The sequence below is a fragment of the Thermothelomyces heterothallicus genome, assembly GCF_042370625.1.
Source record: "Thermothelomyces heterothallicus CBS 202.75 unplaced genomic scaffold P884_scaffold_35, whole genome shotgun sequence".
In the NCBI taxonomy this organism is placed as follows: domain Eukaryota; kingdom Fungi; phylum Ascomycota; class Sordariomycetes; order Sordariales; family Chaetomiaceae; genus Thermothelomyces; species Thermothelomyces heterothallicus.
In genome coordinates, this window is record NW_027192596.1 from 171236 (window position 1) to 190632 (window position 19397).

General features: G+C 55.3%; 5 protein-coding genes across 5 annotated transcripts; 4 read left to right on the top strand and 1 right to left on the bottom strand.

The window, feature by feature from the left end:
- Position 1: 1 nt before the first annotated feature.
- P884DRAFT_211203 (major facilitator superfamily domain-containing protein) lies at positions 2-3051 on the bottom strand (the record flags this gene model as incomplete). The annotated part of the gene is made up of 3 exons (XM_069439068.1): positions 2-1450; positions 2066-2384; positions 2453-3051. The coding sequence occupies 3 exons, from the start codon at positions 3049-3051 to the stop codon at positions 2-4; spliced, it is 2367 nt and encodes a 788-aa protein (XP_069293869.1).
- A 904-nt stretch (positions 3052-3955) lies between these two features.
- P884DRAFT_280832 (uncharacterized protein) lies at positions 3956-5458 on the top strand (the record flags this gene model as incomplete). The annotated part of the gene is made up of 1 exon (XM_069443482.1): positions 3956-5458. The coding sequence occupies one exon, from the start codon at positions 3956-3958 to the stop codon at positions 5456-5458; it is 1503 nt and encodes a 500-aa protein (XP_069293870.1).
- Positions 5459-6794: 1336 nt separating this feature from the next.
- P884DRAFT_211166 (uncharacterized protein) lies at positions 6795-7592 on the top strand (the record flags this gene model as incomplete). Its single annotated transcript, XM_069439062.1, has 1 exon — positions 6795-7592. The coding sequence occupies one exon, from the start codon at positions 6795-6797 to the stop codon at positions 7590-7592; it is 798 nt and encodes a 265-aa protein (XP_069293871.1).
- Positions 7593-9666: 2074 nt separating this feature from the next.
- P884DRAFT_89123 (uncharacterized protein) lies at positions 9667-10555 on the top strand. The gene has a single exon (XM_069446145.1). It carries the CDS (start codon positions 9773-9775, stop codon positions 10379-10381), a length of 609 nt encoding a protein of 202 aa, XP_069293872.1. The 5' UTR covers positions 9667-9772; the 3' UTR covers positions 10382-10555.
- An 827-nt stretch (positions 10556-11382) lies between these two features.
- On the top strand, positions 11383-13027 carry P884DRAFT_211157 (cyclophilin-like domain-containing protein; the record flags this gene model as incomplete). The annotated part of the gene is made up of 2 exons (XM_069439059.1): positions 11383-11462; positions 11584-13027. The coding sequence occupies 2 exons, from the start codon at positions 11383-11385 to the stop codon at positions 13025-13027; spliced, it is 1524 nt and encodes a 507-aa protein (XP_069293873.1).
- Positions 13028-19397: the final 6370 nt, after the last annotated feature.

A 19397-nucleotide genomic window follows, 5' to 3' on the forward strand; every position in this document is an offset into this window, starting at 1 on the left:
GTCAGTCAGTACGTCTTGCCCGCCCCCATACCTCATCCACATCCCGCTTCCCCCTGGTCTCAGGCACATGTCTCGTGACAAACATGGCCCACAGAAGAGCAAAGCCCGCGAAAATGAAGTATACCCACCCTGCGCCGCCCAGAGCATCGTTTAGAGCCTGGTTGACAATGGGGAACAGATAGGCGACGAGGAAGGTCGCAATGTAGCTCGCTCCCAGCGCCCACGACTGGGTCGCACCCACGGCCTCCGGCCCGACGAGTTCCGAGGCCATGATGAAAGGCACGGGACCGAGACCAAGGGCGAAAAAAGCGACAAACAGCAGAACGGCGACCGCCGACAGGATCTTCAACCCAAACCTGATCGAGAGGGCGAGCGCGAGGGAGCTCGAACCCTGGCCGATGATGGACGCGAGGAGGCAGGTTTTGCGGCCGAGGCGGTCCGGAAGCGGAGACGCGGCGATGGTTGTGCCGAGATTGATGACCGATATTATGATGGTTAGGATCGCCGAACTCATGGGAAGAAGGTCGTTGAGCAGCGACACCGAATACATGATGATGGAGTTGATGCCGCAGAGCTGCTGCGCAAACATGATGCCCACCACAGCAGTGATAGCCGGCCGATACAGCGGGTCACGGACGACCTGCACGAAGCCCAAGTGTGTCTTCGAGGCCCGCGAGCCAGAAGATGATGGAGGAGATAGTAGGCTGGCACCGCGCTCGGTCGCCTCGGTGTCTTCCCCGGCCAACAGCCGCTCCCGTTCTCCGGGCGGTTTCCCGTCGCCGGCCCCCCAGGCCTCCACTTCCTCGTCGATATTGCTGTTCTTACCTCGAATGCGCTGGAGAGCGCGACGCGCACGGGCGATGTCTCCCTTGACGTTCGCCGTCCAGGACGGGCTTTCCGGGACGATCGATAGGCCGAGGGTCTGGGCCACGGCAACGATGACGCCCGTGCCGAAGATCCACCGCCACGCGCTATCGTGGCTCAAGAAATAGCCCAGGGTCTGGGTGAAGAGAATTCCAACGTTGATGCTGATCTGCGTGAAAGCGCCAAAGAAGCCACGCTTTGAGGGCGGGGACACCTCGCTAATGTACAGCGGCACGATCACGGTGCTTGCGCCAGCTCCAATACCGGTAAGAAAACGGGCGATGATCATGACGGCAACCGACGCGGCAAACGTCTCGATGGCGGATCCGGCAAGATAGCAGACAGCCGTGGCCTGCATGGAGAGGCGGCGGCCGCGGCGGGAGGTAAACGGGCCTGCGGCCAGAGAGCCAACCAATCCGCCGACAGTGAACACGGCCGAAATGGCGGCAAACGACGCCGGGGTCATAGGAATACAGTCTGTCGCTGTGCTGGAATTCTCGCCAGACCCGAAGGACAGCACTTTCTCTTTCCAGGAAACTGACTTTTTCTGGCAAGTGAGGACATCTTGAGGCGCGTTCAATTCGGCCTGCGGTCAGACATGACGTTAGAAGGCCGCCTTGATCTGGGCGAAGTCTTCCAAATTGAGAGATAGAGGGACCCGTCTCACCAGGTGATAGCCGAACTGGAGCGGGCCCAGTGTAGCCACTGCTATGAGCACTACCAGATAGGGAGTGACATCTCCTACGGCGGAAGGCATTGTGAACGGCACTCGATTGCTTGTTGTTGCTAGCGCTAAGTCGCTAATTGACAAAACATTATCAAATTAGGGTTATTGTTGATGGAGGCGATCCTGGAATCAACGCGCGCGCAGACCGAATGGAGGAGAGCTTGAACGGAGAACACAAAAAAAGCACCAAGCTCCGGGTTGTTGGCGGTCCCGTCGCTGCGGAACAGCTGTTCTAGGCTTGACCAGCAATGACGCGGCGCAGCTGCATGCTGACAGCATCTCGCGGGGAAGCCCCGGTATTCCTTGTTTAGTGCATATCCTCGCTAACTATCCAATGCTTCGTTATCATCATTTAAACTGATTCGGTTGCTTCAATTCAATTGGCAGGACGCGGACCTCCCGTTGGTTCAATCTAGGGTGCATTCCGCTTTAAAAAGTGTCCTGTTTGTACCCCCCCGCAAGCGCTTTCCTGACCGCAACTTCAAGGGTGTCCAATTCCTCTAGCTGGGGCGAAAGCACGCTGTTGTCGTTCTGGGCGTATAGGGTACCTCCCTCGGCCCAGATCCGTCGCAGCGTGACAAGCGTCGCCCGGGGTTCGCCTTCATCCCACAACTTGGCCTCAAGTGCCCGGACATCGTCGAGTGAAGTCTTGATCGCCTCCCATTTCGAGCCGCTTTGCCGTTCATACTCGGCCAAAACCTCATTGGGTGTTACCACGAAGCTTTGCACCTTGAGCGCTTTGCCGAAAGACACCTCCGGAGACTTGAGCGTTGCGACCACGAACTTGCCGACGCTGTGGGTTTTTGTTTGGTCAGAGTTGAGTTGCTGGTCAACGCAAGGGCCAATTTTGGAAAGACTTACTCGCGCATTGTGCAAAATCCAACCTTTCCATTGCCATCCCCAATCACATATGCCCGCTTCTGCTCGGGAACGAATCCGCCGGCTGCCTCGAGACCGGAACCGGCGTTCACCCACATGTCGAAGTACGGACCCGTCACCACGTATGTGACCTTGACCCGCTTCAGGTTCTCGCGGATGTACTTGCGAACCTGCAACTTGAGCTGGTGAGGGCGTTCGTTTGGACTCTTATCATTGTGCTCGATGTCGGTGCCAAACTCCGAGGGCAGAAACCACTTGACGCTCTCCGAGTCCTCGGCCAGCTTCAAGAGCTTGATCTGGTGCTGAAGGCCGCCTCTTCCCACGGCCGAAATGACCGTGTCCACGCCGGTATAAGCGGCCTTGACATCGCTTTCAGACGTGAGGTCACCGACAATGACCGAGAGACCTTCCGACTTCCACTTGTCCAGCTGCGCGGCCTTCTCTTTCGCGCTATTCGGTGATGTAAAAAGCACCAGCTGTTGGAAGGCGGGTTTGGCGTGGAGCAGGGCCGACGTGATGTAGCGCCCAATGGTGCCCGTGCCGCCAAAGATGAGAATCTTGGATGCTGCGAATGACGACATCTCAACTTGAAGACCGAGTACTCTAACAAGATAGAGGCAAAGAAAGGTTGGCGTTGCGTAGCGAAAAGAGCAAAGTCTAGGTGCAATTGCTTCGGAGTTGTCCAATTCAAACTTCAACGTGCAGAAGAGTTCTGAGAGGAATGAAAGAGGTCTCACAAAAAAGAAGGACTGAGGGATCACGACAAACTAACGCTTGAAGACCTCATCTGATTGCGAAGGGCGCACATTAAACGTGCCCCTCATCCGGACCCCGCCTGCTTCCAGAGCTGCGCATATCATCGGTTGCTGTTTCGGGTCACGAGCCTCATGTACTTTGCAATCACACTCCTTCCCCATCACACTAACACGAGATTTTTAGAACTCAAATCGAAGCTTCAGACGCCCTTTTATGGCGTATATACCCCAAATCATAGTCTTCTTTTCTTGTTGGGCACTGCTACATTTGGGATTAGGTGACATTGACCTTCAGATTGACGAAGGTATCTGCGGGCCCACAGTTGCGGAAAGTTCGCTCCAGAGGTTACCAGGTGTGGAACAAGGCTCCCAGAATGCCAACCAAAAGGGCCCCAAATGTAGTAGCTCGATACATAAGAAATCTGCGCTCGCAATCCAATCCGCAATCCAATCAGCAACAAACTCCTAACAGCATTCAAACTGTTGTGCTTCGTTGCTTGAAAAGCTCCCTTACCTACCATGACCTACGAAGTGTACACAAAGTTGGGTTGTCGCGAGTCCACACTGCTTATCGATTTCATGCTTCCCATTGGCCAATGTAAGCTTTCCGGCAGGCAACCCAACAATTTTTTTGCGAACAGCTCGTGGATTCCAATCTTAAACTACAAACCGACAGCCCAGCCCGACAGCCCACGATTCTTACCATCAGTGAGCGGCTCTTCCTCCCAATATGTCTGCAAACACGGGGGAAAGCTCGCACGATGCGGTAGCAGAAAGCAGTCAGAAAAACGAAAAGAAGCACAAGAAGGCCAAGTCGGACCACAAGAAGAAGAGGGCGCGGGAGGACGACGATGCTGCCCTGGTAGAAGAGACGCCGAGAAAGTCAAAAAAGACCAAGGGCACGGATGCTGCGGAACGTCCAGAGCAACCCGCAAGCCTCGAGTTAGGCTCCGAGGAGCTGACAAAGAAGAAGAAGAAGAAGCAGAAGGCACAGGAGGAGGACGAAGAACGACAAAATGGGCCAACGGTATCAGAAGAGCCAAAGAAGCACCGCAAAAAGTCCGGCAAACATGTAAAGGATGCTGAACAGCCCGAGCCTGAGGCGATGGAGGTTGACGCCCCGGAAACGGCGCCGGTGGAGGAGGAGCGCAAGTCGGACAAGAAGCGCAAGGAAAAGAAGTCCAAAAAGCACAAATCTGAAGAGGCTGAAGAGATGCCGAAGAAGGATTTGGACGAGGCAGATGGAGAAGGAAAAGAAAAGAAGAAGCGCAAGAGCAAACAGAGCTCTACCACGGATGCAACAACCCTCCAGGAGGCGACTTCAGGATCGGCTGCGGAAATGCCAGCGGATGCCGACTTCCCCTTTTTCACACAGACGATCTCGCTCTACGTTCCATTCTTTCCCGTCGGATTCGACAAGCCTCTGACCAACGTGGCCGCCCAACACCTGGACCCGCTCTTGAACCACTATTCACCGCTCCTGCGTGGTGTACTCCTCGGCTACTCCAACCTCAATCTGTCGGACAGACCGGCTAAGGCGAGCTTAACTCACCCGCCAACCGACGAAACCCCGGCCTTGCTGCACTCGATTGACGAGTATGCCGTCGGATTCGGCTGGCTGACATTCGACGCCCAATTGTTCGTCCCGTCTCGTGGCAAGTGGATGGAGGGAGTTGTGCAACTCCAGAGCGAGGGGCATATCGGCGTGGTCTGCTGGAACAAGTTCAATGCCAGCATTGAGGCTAAGCGTTTGCCGAAAGGCTGGAAGTGGGTTGACTTGGCCAAGGGCGGCGTCAAGTCCAACACGTCTCCCGCACCCGACCAGGAGGGCGAGCCGGAGGACCAGTCAGACATTCTTGATGGCGAGGAGTTGCAAGTTGTGGAGCAGATCCATACCACAGGTTATTGGGTCGACCAGAAAGGAAAAAAGGTCGGTGGCAAGTTGCGGTTCCGTATCAAGAACTTCGACGTCGGTCTGGCGGGCGACTACGGGTATCTCAGCATCGAGGGCACTTGTCTGGACGACGAGGCCGAACGGACTCTTGCTGCTCAGGAACGCGAGGCAGAGCGGGCCCGCCGGGCAAAGCAAAATCCCGGTGGCCTTCTCCGGCCCCTTTCACGGAGGGTACCCGAGTTCAGCATGACCAAGTTCGGGAGGGAGGACGAGGAAGAGGACGGCGGGCGACGGACCGTCCTGTACAAGGGCAGCCGCCCTGGCACGCCCGATGACTAGGTGTGGTCTGGGCTCACACGTCAGCTCTCTTCCCCACCCTCTTCCGCGCGCAGTTCGACGCGGAGCCCAGGATTTTGTTGATTTGCTTTGGCGTCAAACGGTTTCGGAGTTTGGGAGGAGGTCTGCGTCGAAGCATGAAGATTGAAGCGACCACCGACGAATACAGTGATCGATACCCGCTTCAGTGTTGATTGGTTCTGTTTGCCCCATGCAATAACCCCGAGCGAGCCCATGACAAGCCGCTCGAGGGGAGAGGAATAATGTGGCCGCGTCCTAGACCGAAAGAAAAAACGATGCTGAATTGTTAATGCTGCCACGCTCGAAGCAACTCCCAGCCGGTGACGCCGCCGACGTCTTCGGCCTATCTCGCCATCCCAGTCAAATCGAACGACTATGCAGCGCATCCATCTCTCCGTTGGCGTTGCTAGTTGGGAGGCGAGCCTACCGTATAGTGCCACTATGTCCCATCGCTTAGAATCCCTCCTGCAACCCGCTCCTCATCCTCAACCTGATGGTCCTTGGCTATGGGCAAGAAAAGAAGCGGGTAATTGTGAAATCTTTACCCGGGCGACTTGTGCATGACAGCTCGGGTCGCAAACAGAATCCCTCGCCTCTACCTCGCCCGGTACGGCCAGCATCACGGGATCCTTGCGACGTTGTTGAGGGTTGGAGCGCGCCCGTTCCGCAGCACTATGAGGCTTGTCAACTATTCGACTGCTGGCAATTTCCGGCGGACCTGACCTGTTGAACAGCTGACCAACCGGCCCAGGATCATTACCCAGCCATCATGAACAGTTTGCCCAGTCCTGGGAACCTTCGCCGTGTCGATCTAATGCGCCGAAGTGGGCGCCGAAGTTGAACTGCGCAAATGCAAACACATCCAGCACAAATCTACGCCGCAGTGGCGAAGCGGTCGCCCATGAATCAACCATGGCGGCCTTGTGCTGGCATTCATGCACTTCGGACTGCTGGGCCGCAAAAGGCGGCCGGGGGCAAGGTTGCGAACTGGGCGCCCTCAACGCTTCCCGGGCCCGCCACTGACCGATCACCTACCTGCAAGTCGCGATGTAGCCGCGCATCAACAACTCTGGTACTCAGAGCGTCGGAGAGACCTGCAACCTGTCGAAATAGTATGAAGAGCCGAAGAGGATAAATAATCCTGCCGGCGCTGCCTCTTCGTTTCGGCCTTTGTCTCCCCAACCCACAGCAACAGCCTGTTCCTCGGCTTTTGCTAGACAACCTAATTACCTCGACACAGCCAGCTGCTCCGTCCGCGCTGCTACACCAGCACCCAGCTCTCCACGCCGCACAGCCAACTCTTTTCAATTACATCATGATGGAGACTGTCCGCACAATGCTTGGGTGTGTAGCCCGCCGCCGGGCGAGGCACAAAGGATACACGGAGCTCCTGGACGACGAGAAGACGACGCCGCTGTACTCATATGAAGATGACGTTGTGCCATACCCATCCCACGAGGCCATGAGCTACTACCACCTCCACGATGGAGCCGCGACGCCGGCCGCCACATCCTTCGACAATTACTCGGACAACGATGAGAAGGGTGGCAATCACCGGCAGGATGACACGCGCACGGTGGAGGAGGTGGCCCGAGACGTGGCGCAGCTACTGTTCGGAGCCGAGTGGAACGACGACGCGCTTCAGACACGCATCTCGGACACGGTGGGCGACCGGCCCTGGAATCGCAAGATGGTGGAGTGCTGCCTGGACGCGGTGATCGAGTACATCGAGCGGGGCCGGGTCGGCATGGGCGGCGCCATGTGCGCAGCGCTTGACAAGGCGACCGACATGGCCGACGAGGAGTTCGCCTTCCCGAGGCGGCACCCGGAGTCGCTCGACGGCTTCATCGCCATCGTCTCGGCTGGTGTGCTCGCCGAGCTGCAGGGCGCCTGGGTGCTCGAGCTGCTCGGCTTCGGCGAGGTCCAGGGCAAGCAGGAGCTCAACGACGGCACGGGCGAGATTGCCATGCTGACGTCGGACAAGATCGTCCCCTCGCCCGTCCCCAAGCCCAACTCGTTTGCTGCGTGGTGGACTAAGGCCTATGACGCCTACATTCCCGCCGGGTCAATCTATGCTTTCCTACAGAGGATGGACATGATCGAGCCGAGGGCCTGAACTCCTGGGGAAGTTCGGAAGGGAACGACCGACATTTTCCTCATGCTCACTTAGGTCGAGTCACTTCTGCTCTCATCCGAGATCCTGGAGTTGGCGGACTCATTGGTCCGGTGGTCAGGTCTTTGGCGTGGCGTTCGAGGGAACTTCTCGTTGAACGGGTAAATGATGCGCCGGATGAACAACAGCAAGGGCACCCCACCAGCGATCAGATTGATATCACGGACGTGAGCGGAGATGCTTGGCGCTTGCATTACTACGTATGATGGGTAAGTTTGACCCCCTGTCTGGGTATCAACAGGGGGCCTGACAGGCAGGCGCAGGCAGGAAAAACTGGTGGTAGAGGCACAAGAGGTTTTTCCGAGAGAGCCCTGGTCGGTACCTGGGCAGGGGGTGAAACTTTGGCTCCCTACCACAGTAGTTTCCCTCCATGGGAAAAGTTAAGAGGGATCGACTAGATCGTACCACAGTAATGTAAGATAAGGAGGGCGGCTGGCTGATAGGCAACGAGATTACCAACTCTAGTCATATAAAATTTCCGTGTTCTTCTCTCTTTGCCCTCAAATACACTACTCTTCGGTCAGCCACACTACTGGCTCCCTGATTGACTGATGCAACAAAACGCCCCGAATCAGTGTTGGGGTGTGACGAGTTGAGTCGCGAGAATCTTGAACACCTTCCTCGCCCTTCAACGAGATCCTAACCTCTTTGACGCCCCCATGCGTCATCAGCCCAATGCCAAGTGGGTCCCTTCTGGAAAGGATCACGATCCCCTCCCACATCTGCGCCCGATTAGGCATTGATACTTCGGACATTGGAACTGTTACATTGTGTTGTTGCAACATTTTTATCATTTGAGAATCACAATCAAAAGTCTGAAGTACTACTTGTCAACTGTCTGCGCGAACCCGATGGAGGCAGAATCTTACCATACACTACAGATTACTTGTAGGAAATCATCAGGGCACTGTAGGTCACTTGTACACACTTGTACATAGTGTACAGAGAGGAATACGTCCGTATATCGAGTTGGCAGTGCTTTACTACAAGAACTCCATGCCCCGTAACTACTTCGTGTTCATCAAATGGTGTTCAGAGTCCCGAAATGCTGAAGACCCCACTCGTGGCGGTCTAGCCCATGGTCGATGCCTTGGCGGTCGTGACCGGACCGTTACATCCTCGACTCCGTAGCAGCTCGGCTAGGCGTTCATTGGAGGCGGCGAACACATGGCACACTTTCGCAGACGAGGCAGAGTGACTCCGTACGGAGGGGAGGAGTGAAGCGCAGTGCCCTGTAACCTCGCCCCCGTAGCCCAAGATTTCCAAGGATAACCCCTTACGGCGAAAGGAAAATAACGGGAGGGGCAGGCCCCACTACGAATTACCGGCGGCAAATGAGCCTTGTCAGAGGTGCGAAGTACCTCATATCAGCGCGCTCCCTGTTCCGACAGGTTGTGCAGCCAGTTGAGATGATGATACCCGACGCCGATATTGTGCGAGCTGGGGGTCTCGCTTGGTCTGAGCGGTTTTTCTACCGGAATTATATTCCAAGTTTCTTTTCCTGCTCTGCGATCACTTAGCACCAGCCACAGGAACAACAGAAAAGATCAGCGTCTTCTCAATGTTTAACTATTCATCAATCCCCGGCGTATCGAGACCGAACTTCCAGCGGCCCGGACTCCATCTCGGATCCCGTCTCCACCAAAGCCGGCCTATCACCCTACCAACACCTTCTATCGAAAGACGAGTGACGACAGCTTGACGATCGCGGAGCTCCTCGACCGCCCATCGAAACGCGAGCCGCAGCAGTTCTTTTTGGCAGAAAGGGCGCCCCAATAATTTAGAAACGGGCTCGGTCACCACAGAACGAACTCGGTGTCTTGACTCGGTTTCCGTCGTCCCGAACTCTTCCTTCTCTACCTTATCTTCCACGACTCGTGCCACCCGACACCGAGTGCGCAGAGCAAACATTCAACAACTGGCAACAAACACCCCCCTGAACCGCCAGCTCCACACATCACTCTTTCTCGAGAGTTCGACCACATCACCTATCCGCTTTCCAATGGTTCGACTCTCGGCGCTCTCGAGTCCAACGAAACAGATCTTGGGAAGCCCCTACCACAGCCTGCGACCAGGAACGTGAACTCGATCGCCAGGGAGAGCTGGTCAGCCTAATAATAACAATGGACAACCTCCTGGAGCCCCCAACCACCTCGGTGCGCCCTTACCACCCGCACCACTGCCACGACCTGGCGCTACAAAAGTACCTTCTCCTCCACGAGCAACACGAGTCGCTGCGGCAGCACCTCGACGAGCTGCGGCCGACAGTAGCAAGCCAGAACTCGATCTGCACGCCCGTCTCGCCGAGCCCGGCCGTGTCTCCGACAACGCGCAGGTCCATATCCCGCTCGCCTGACGACAGATCAGCGAACGACTCGTCCCCACAACACGCTTTCTCGCTACCCGTCCAGAGGAGTGGCTCATGCCCCGACAGCAACAGCATCTTCCGCCACTACCACCACCACAACCACCACCACCCCAACCATAACATCAACCACAACAACAGCAGCAGCAACAATGATGTTGTGCTATCCCCAGCCGAGCTTCTCGCGGTCGAGGAGGCCAAGCTGTGTGGCGTCAACGAGGGCATGAAGCGCGCGCTCACCGAGCTGCTCAACTGCGAGGCGGTGCGTGGCGACCATGCGTTCCGCATGTGGGTCCAATGCCGGCTCATGGACACGGAGCGGGAGCTGCGGAGCGGCAGGCGCCGGCGGAGCGCCCCCGGGTCGTAGTGCATACAAATGGTATGTACAAACCTGTGCATGTGCCTGTGTACATGGAATGATGGACGACCCGGGTCTGTCTCGTCGGCTTGCCGGCCGGCATCTTGACAAGCTCGGGCCGAAGAAAAATGGCTCAGCTTACTCTTAGCCATGAGTGAGCCTCCCGGGTTGCTGCTCCACCTCAGCGGCCTACAGGCCGGGAGAGCGAGAGTATCCAAACATTATTATTATTATTATTATTATTATTTTTGTGAGTAGAAGACTCAATTGTTTTAGTTCGAAACAGGCGCACAGAAACGCATCAATAGGTTTCACCATTGTTTTCTTCCCCTGTTTATCAGATACCATCTCTGTAATTCACTTTTGGAAAGTTCTGTCCATCATTTTTCGGAGTTTGGGACTTCTTCCGTCTGTCTGTCTCGCCAGGTCTTGGCAACGGCATACAAACACGGCATCGTTTCTGGAACACGGGTTTTGGGGGCGAATTGAGTGTGAAATAGCATTTGGCATGGAAAACGCAGCTGGAGGCGTGATCTTAAGCTTCCATTGGTTGGAGGTACATAAACCGTACTCCGTATCATTTGCAATATTAAAGCCACAACAGAAAAAAATGAAATACTGAGCTGAGAATTGCCTCCGGGACAAATTGCGCGAAGTAGTCTGCAAATACGGAAGTGTTTCCTCCCTGATAATTGGAGCTGAACTTGAGCATGGCAAGGGGAACATACCTTGCGTGTAGAGGTACGGGTACGGATTACCTTACGTGTATGTGCTTACAGGACAACGTCGACCACAAGGCGAGTGTAACCAACATTCCGCGACGCTAGTACAACCCTAACCCTTACATAGAACTCGCCTCGGGGCAGGCAACTCGATCGCAGTTGCAGGTCTTGGCTCTTCCCAGGCTCGATCATCACCATCTTTCCTTCGCCACTAAGAACCTCACAAGCGGTGAACACTCTAGTCGTCGGTACAGCCCAATTTCCCTGTGAAGGGTCAGTTCCGGCGAAATGTCTGTTCTATTAGAAACAAGCGTGGGCGATATCGTGATCGACTTGCTCGTCGATTACGCGCCCAAAATGTGCGAAAAGTAAGTAAGCTTGTCACTGCCGCTCTTCTTCTTCTTCTTCTTCTTTTTTTTTTTTTTTTTTCAGCTTGTAACTCTCTACCGTGCTCGGTTCGCAGTTGTCGCTGACGATTCCTACGTTTAGTTTCCTCAAGCTCTGCAAGGTTAAATACTACAACTTCTCCCCGATACACTCGATCCAGAAGTCGTTCTCCTTCCAGACTGGCGACCCTCTCGGACCCATGGCTCCTCAATCTGATGGCGGCACTTCAATATGGGGTCTCCTCTCAGGCGATCCGGCCGATCGGACCTTCACCGCACTCTTTCACCCTAAACTCAAACACCTCGAGCGAGGCACAGTCAGCATGGCGACAGTACCCCACCCCTCCGACCCGGATCAACGTGTGGCGGCTTCACAATTCATCGTGACACTGGGAGACAACACAGATTACTTGGACGGCAAGGCGGCCATCTTTGGCAAGGTTGTCGAGGGATTTGACGTGCTAGAAAAGATCAACGATGCCATCGTCGACGACCGCGGACACCCCCTCGTCGACATACGCATCAAGCACACCGTGATCCTCGACGATCCCTACCCAGATCCGGCAGGCCTGCGGGAGCCTAGCAGCTCGCCCCCTCCAACAAAGGAACAATTAGCTACCGTGCGCATCGCCGAGGATGAGGAGCTCCTGGACGAAGAAGCCAACGAGGAAGCAGCCGCCGAGGCGGAGAGGAGGAGGAAGGAACGCGAAGCGGCTGCGCAGGCCCTCACTCTTGAGATGATGGGAGATCTGCCCTTTGCCGAGGTCAAGCCCCCGGAGAACGTCCTCTTTGTGTGCAAGCTGAACCCGATCACGACCGACGAGGACCTGGAGCTTATCTTTAGCCGTTTTGGCAAGATCCTCAGCTGCGAAGTAATTCGGGACGCGAAGACCGGCGACAGCCTGCAGTACGCCTTCATCGAATTTGAAGACCGGAAGAGCTGCGAGGAGGCCTATTCCAAGATGGACCAAGTCCTGATTGACGACCGCCGGATTCACGTCGACTTTAGCCAGAGTGTGAGCCGTCTGAGCCAAGCATGGCGGAACGAGACCAATGCGAAACGCAGAAAGGCAGCCGCGAGGAGAGGTGGCGGCGGCTGGGGTGGTATCAAGGAGTTGGAGAAGCGGCGACAGTACCGTAACGAAGATGTGGAATCGGATGACGACAGGGGTTACAAGATGGTCCATGGAGTGGAAGATTTTCATGGCCGGCACGGAAAAGGCGATGATTCACCTAGAGGCGCGCGGAGAGGCCGTGGATCCGATCAAGATGATGGACATAAACGGCGAAATGCGCGCTCGCCGGACACTCACGGGGAGAGGTACAAGTCCAGTTACGATAACAGGAGACGTGACCCAGAACGGCGCAGCCGAAGTCCCAGGGGGGGCCGCCACCGGGATGACCGACATGACCGGCGGGAAGATGTTGGAAGAAGCCGAGACGACAGGGAATGGCCCCGCCGAGATCGTAAGGATCACGATCGAGATCGACGGGATGGGAAAGACAGGGATAGGTACCACGGGGGCGACTATTATAGACGCAGGTGAGCAACCCTGACCTCGCACAAGCTGTCCGCTCGGTGCGACGGACAGTTTGCTTCGCACCGTAATGTAGGTCACGCAAACGGATATGCATGCGCCTGGTTTTCGGTTAGTTTCCCTCATTACCCCATGCCGCAGCTTGATTTGGCCCGAGAAGTCGCTCACAGTCTCCCATGATAGTCTCGAAGACTTCTTCTAGTTGATTATGTCTGGATCGGGCTTAGGAGGAGACATGTCGTCTTTTCGTTCTCCCTTCCGCACTGGACTTCGACATTGGACAACGGTGACAGCACTCTCAACGGTCCGACGGGCTGGTGCGACTGCCTATACAGGACTCGCGTTCAAGCCGGCGATCGGAAGCAAACGCGCGAAGGGTGCGTGGTCCGTTGAATGTCGTTTTCGTGTCGAAGATCCGCCCTGGTCCGCACGGTCAGAAGAGAGGGGCCAAATACTGTCTCATGAACTGCACCTCCGGGCGAGTTACGCCCGAATGCGGTGCCCTGCAACGAGCCCAACCCCTTGAACGGTTACCCCCCGCGTAAGGCCTTATACGAGGTCAATCTATGTTTGTGGCGGGCTGAAGCCGTGGCCTGGACTAGACAGGCTTACTTTCTTACGGCCTTCAAACGGAAGGCCGTCGACGGCTCCCCAACCAAGCCTCAACCCCTAACGTTGTGTTACCAACACAGGGGTGAGAACATCCTCTCTCCCCCACCCAAAAAGCCCTAGCCTCCCACGCTGTGCCACCACGAGGAGCGAGAGCCCGAAACCCCTTCGTTACGCTATTGGCTGTACCATATAGCCCATGTGCTTCAAACGCAGGTTCGGGCCGCATGGGTTTTCCATCTTTCGTCGCCGGCGCACTGGAAGACCATGAAGGCAACGGAACAAGAGTTTCTATGCATGTCCCCCCTCTGCGGCAGTTGCCGTCATTTGATACCTCGTGAGGCTTCGCGGATTTGTTCTGTTGTGGCCCCTCACGTCTCACTCGCATGACGCGCCTTTTTACCCACGCACTACCATTTCACGATCTTTCCTGGGCTGGGTTCGGGATGCTTGACCTCTTCCCATCGGCATGTCATAAGCTTGTAATATATATATATATATATATATATATATATATATATATATCACGTAGCTCCCTCATCGCTATATTTCGTGGTTGCACGTTGGTGCCCTTCGCTTCTGGAGCCAGCTTTGTGTACAGTACGGAGATCGGCCACGGCCCGGAAGCCTCTATGAACACATGGCGGCCCCCGGAAGATGGCAATGATAAATGCCTATGCTCTCTGTCTTAATGCTACCTACATAAGGTCGGGTGTGCGAGAACTCGCTACCAACGGCAATCAGTGTCTATGGATTACAAACAGTCTGCTGCCGGTCTCCTTGCGCACGCCACTCGTGGTTACCAAGCCAGATCATTGCTTATTTTTTTTTTTTTTCATCAGTCGTCCGCGTCACACACGGTGCAGCCAGGTGTTTCAAGGTCGCCCCCGGACGCCCGCGTCATTCTCCCATGCCTGTCCCGATTTCTGGATCTAGTAGGATTCCCAACGGACTGGGAAGCTACTAGTATCCAAAGTGCTCGCCAAATGCTGTCAACTGTTAACGAGCAGATATAGAACTGGGGGCCGGCGTGTACAGCTTAGGGAAAATATGGCGCCCCCAGGCTCTTCTAATCCTGACCTGGTATCTTAATAGCTTGTAATGTCTCGCGCCAGCGCCGAACTTTGGCAGCCATGTGTCTCGAATTCCACTCCTCAGCCACTGAAAAGCCTGGTTCACCACTGTGGTGAGCTCATCTCATCCTGTGAAGTCTAGCAGGCGCACGCAAAGAGCCCGGTTTGCTTGCTTGTCGCCGGGGTCGCCGGGTGCTCGTGTCATCCTGGCTTCCCGCAGCAGCAGGTGGGCTCAAGCCGGTTGCTTTGCGAATCCGCCTCTGATCCTGGCTCGCCCGTCTCTTATAACCGTCAAGGATGTCAAGATGGGGGCGCGCCGGCCTGGGAGTCCGGTGGAAATCACTAACTATGCGGCAGCCTCAGGGACAGTCTGTCTCTGCGTGTCCCCTGAACACGGCGTGGGAGCTGCAGCGGTGTGATTGGTGTGAGAAGCAACCTGACGGATCAGTCCTGGCTGCGGCAGGCAACATTTCAGAGTCCCTGGTCGGCAAACTGCAGCTTCTTTAGTGGTAACCAACCAAGCCTTGACAGCACGCAATGTTGCCAGTCGGCTATCCCCTTGCTCCTCCGCATCTTCTCGCAACCGTTCCGTATTGTAAGGGAGGGGATGTGTTGCGTGTCTTGCGGATGGAGGGGGGCTGAAGAGGATGGTGAATTCCGGGACCCAATCCCGGGGGCTTTCTGCCCGCCTTTGCCTATGCTGCCTGCCATGTGCCCTTGTCGTCGTGCCCGCCTGCTCTCTCATCGGATCACTGGGGGAGGCTTCGGCCCTCTCCGAGTGACAAAGTCTTGTGGCACGTCGGCTCCGATAGATGGCCGAGATTTGGGAGACAGGCGCCACGAAGATGCTACAGATTGTCTCGCTGCCCATCGCACCAGTCTGACGATGCTCGTGCAGAGTGCAGATCGGCAGGCACGAGATCTGGAAGACCTCCTCGGGCCCTAATTCCTTCCAACTTTCGAATTGGTTTATTTATTATTGTTAATTATTTCCCCATCATTGTTGCTAGTGTTGTTAACCATCATTCCGACAAAGTAGCAGAGCTGTCTCCCATTGTATAATCGCCGGTCTCGACCGAAACGGCCCCTCGGCAGACTTTAGTCTCGTGAGCTCAACATTGGCTCTGCGTTCGCTCGGGACAGAAAGTGTAGAAGTACCGGTCCGAGACTAGGATGCTGGGTCGGCAACCAAGGCTAAAACGTAAGCATGGGATATTACATACATACATACATACGTACATACATACATATATGATTACAGTAATTGTGTGGTTTCGGGGCCCCCTCAACCCAACCACGAGATATCCTGCAGCATGCAGAAAAGGGGCCTGCAGATGGCGTTTGCTAAGACCCATGGTCTATTCAATAAGGGAGCCCCGTTTGCCGCACAGGAAGCCCTGTCGAGCACCCGCGTCGTCAGCCAAACGGGATGGTACTGCCCACGAGGAGGCGAGGGTGAGGCACTGGCCCCCGAAGTGGCCATCAATCGATTTCTTGCGAACTGCGGTAATGAACAGCTTACCCCAAAAGAACAGAACACTGAACTCGCTGACGGCTGCTCCATTCCATGCGAGTCATGAACTCAAATGTATGAAATTATTATGCTCATCATTGCCGAACAAAAAGAAGGCTCTTGAGAGACCAGGGAGCAAGGGAACCGGAGACCCCTATTTGTCCGCACCGGGGATCCTTTGCGAGCGCATCACCGCCCTCTTCCCTCTCTCCTAGGATCCTGCGGCGTCTGCACGTATGGCGCGGCCAGCATGATGACGACCATGTCAAGCCTGTCATGCATGTGGGAAGCGTGGGTGTCTCACCCTTTCAGGGGTCATCCACCGGAGGACAGATTCAAGTATTGGTGATGGAAAGAGCCACCACAACACCACGGGTTTCAAAGTACATATTATTACATAGATAGATACTTGACCTGCATGTTCTGGACACCAGGCCACGGGTGCAGCATGCTCGTGGAACCCCAGCCGTGAATCAAAGACTATGTAGTAATTACTACACCAATCAGGACTCATAAAACCCTCCATATATCTTGCAGGGAGGGTTCGGGATAACTAGCCTTCAAGCTCCTACGCAAGGTCTCATCGTTTTCATTCGACCGCTCCTGCTCGGGCGCAAGTCGACAGAGGGCACATTGATGACGCTGGGGGCATCTCGGGAGACCAGCCATCATGAAAGGCCGTTGCCAGCCATTGCCATTTCTCATTGCGACGACTAGCCCGCTTCGTTAATTACCCTTTTCGTAACTGGAGAGCGTCCGTTTTCGTGACGTCATTCTAGCTTGTTGGTTCCTCACGTCAAACAATCCCACGGCACAACGCCCAGTATGCATCGTTGCCGTTGTCATACATTGGTTGGACACAACTCGGTAACACGGGAGCCATGGTCGTTGAGCGATCGCCCGGTCCAACGATGTGGTCCACATCCGCTGCCCGCGCCCAAGAGGTTCCAAGGTAGAGTCATTTACGGATCACCTGCTCTTCTTATCTTGGACCTTGCTGCCGATACCACACAGTGATCATCCTCGTGTTCAAACGGGCGCATGTGTGGGAGCTGGTGACGGCGTCAAGTCGGGAAGATTAGACAGCCACCGCGGACGAATTCCACAGCTCACCCGGTCAATGATAGCTTGCATCGTGTCGCCTATCTGTGTTTGGTGGATAGCACTGAGCACACTGTTTTCGTGAAAGCTCTTTCGCGATTATTTGACGCCGTGGAACTCATAACTCCTGTAATATTCTTCTCCATTGACTCCTTTTTCGTGCTTAGAGAGAACAAGACAAAACGGTCTGGAAGACACCACGATGTCTTGATATTCCGGCGCCCTTTGCGAATATTATACCGCCTTCTGGAGGGCGGGTGTGGCTTTTAAGCACGTATTCATATTCATGTTTGTGGTGGTTGTACAGCACAGCACAGCAAGCACTGCGAGGCAAACGACGAGCCCGAGGGCCCTCTTCCCGTTTGTCCGACGTCTTTCTACTTCTCTTTGAATGGGCATGGCAAATCCTGGGCTCCTCTTGACCCCGCGGATTGGGCTCTGGTCATTCTTGTCCCAAAATAATAATTAACCCCATCTCAGAGTATGAGCATCGCCTCGATAGAAGACGGCTCAGTCTCAGCCCGCTGGAATAATTCAAGTCTGCCCCGATTACCCAGTATTTTGAGGCAACCTGCGGCCCCTGCCCCGTAGCCCGCAGCCATCCTCCATGGTCTCCGGATGCAGATTTCCGACTGACCTCCATCGGAGACAGCAGTCCATCCACATAGCGCATGGGAATAGATTGGGCTGAGTATGGGGATCCTTGTAGCCATGCCTGGCAATCAGTCAACAAAATTAACAGTCGGGACCGCCGCGTATGTAATGTTGTGTGTAACCAGCCAGTCAGTACATAGAGACGCCCTTTCAGGGGTGGGTTGGAGGGCGACGGGAGGAGCAGCTTTTTATTTTCGAGCATGTCCAGCAAACAGACCGGCCAAATGCAGCCAATGCTAACGAGAGCAGGACGACGGGAAACCAATGGACTGTATAATAACACCATAACACTATGTAGGTCCCCCCAAACTCCGCCTCGACGTCTCTTTTCCCGAAACTCTAAAAATCAAAAGCCACCTTGTTCCGATCTTGGGGAACCCGTAACAAAAACCGCAAATCCCGTCCTCACGCGATATCAGCACACCCAGTCTGGAGCTTCATGACAAATCGACTGCCCCGTTTGTCATCTAGATCCTCTGTCGAGGGATGCAACTTGGACACCTAATAGACTAGCAACCGTTTGGCACACCCACTCATCCGCGCGCATTTTCACGCCGGCATTAATTAGCCATAAGCGTGAGACATCCCGAAGAAAGCGCCGTCAGTTCGGCGAGCAGAGAAGCGCAGGCCACGCTCTCACTGCCGTCCTGGTTTAACCCTGTCTCGCTCTCCCCGGGACTCAGGAGGTATGTCCCACCCCTTTCTGTAACCATGTTGATGGTATTATCAAACGCGCGCCATCTCGTCCTCGTGTGCCATGGTGTACGCTGTATTGCACTCTTCTCTGCCTAGTAGCGCGGGCCCGCAGGAGGAGGTTGGCGGTCCCACGGGGAGGGGAGTTGGGCGGGCGAGGAGATGCCAGAGGTGTCAGATGGTGCCGGACCGGTTTGTTTAGTATATGTCACTCATGTGCTCGATCAGGTCCTCCTGGAGCTAGTACGAAACACAGTGACACCTTGAAAACGCCCTCTATCCCCTGTTACTTACCCCCCTACCCGACCCTCTCACCGTCTCCAAGCGAACTCGGCCGCCTCGAGCTTTGCGCCTTCACGAAACCGGGAGCGACAGCACCTGTCTCGTCTCTCTAACAACCTGCGCCGTCCGCTGCCCTTGCAGCTTCAAGACCTAATAGTAATATAATAGACGCCGGGTCATCACCGTCTTCGAACACCCCGTCATCGGCCCCCCATTTCTGTTGCGTCCGGTCAAGACAGCCAGCGAATAACGCCCAGCTGGTGCCAAAACAGCACACGGGCGGAGAGACCTAACGAAGACGAGAGGACGACTTTTGTTTTTGATCTCTCTCCTCGGTCGAGCAATGGTGTCCCAGGCTTGTTACAGCAGCACCAACGACGAGAGACGATATAGCCGACCCTACCCATTGTATCTCAGCTCGTCCACGGAACGGTGCTTCCCATTGTCCTCGCAC

Excerpts from the sequence above, each read along its gene's own strand:
- P884DRAFT_89123 (XM_069446145.1), top strand. The coding sequence starts at position 9,773 with ATGGACAACCTCCTGGAGCCCCCAACCACCTCGGTGCGCCCTTACCAC.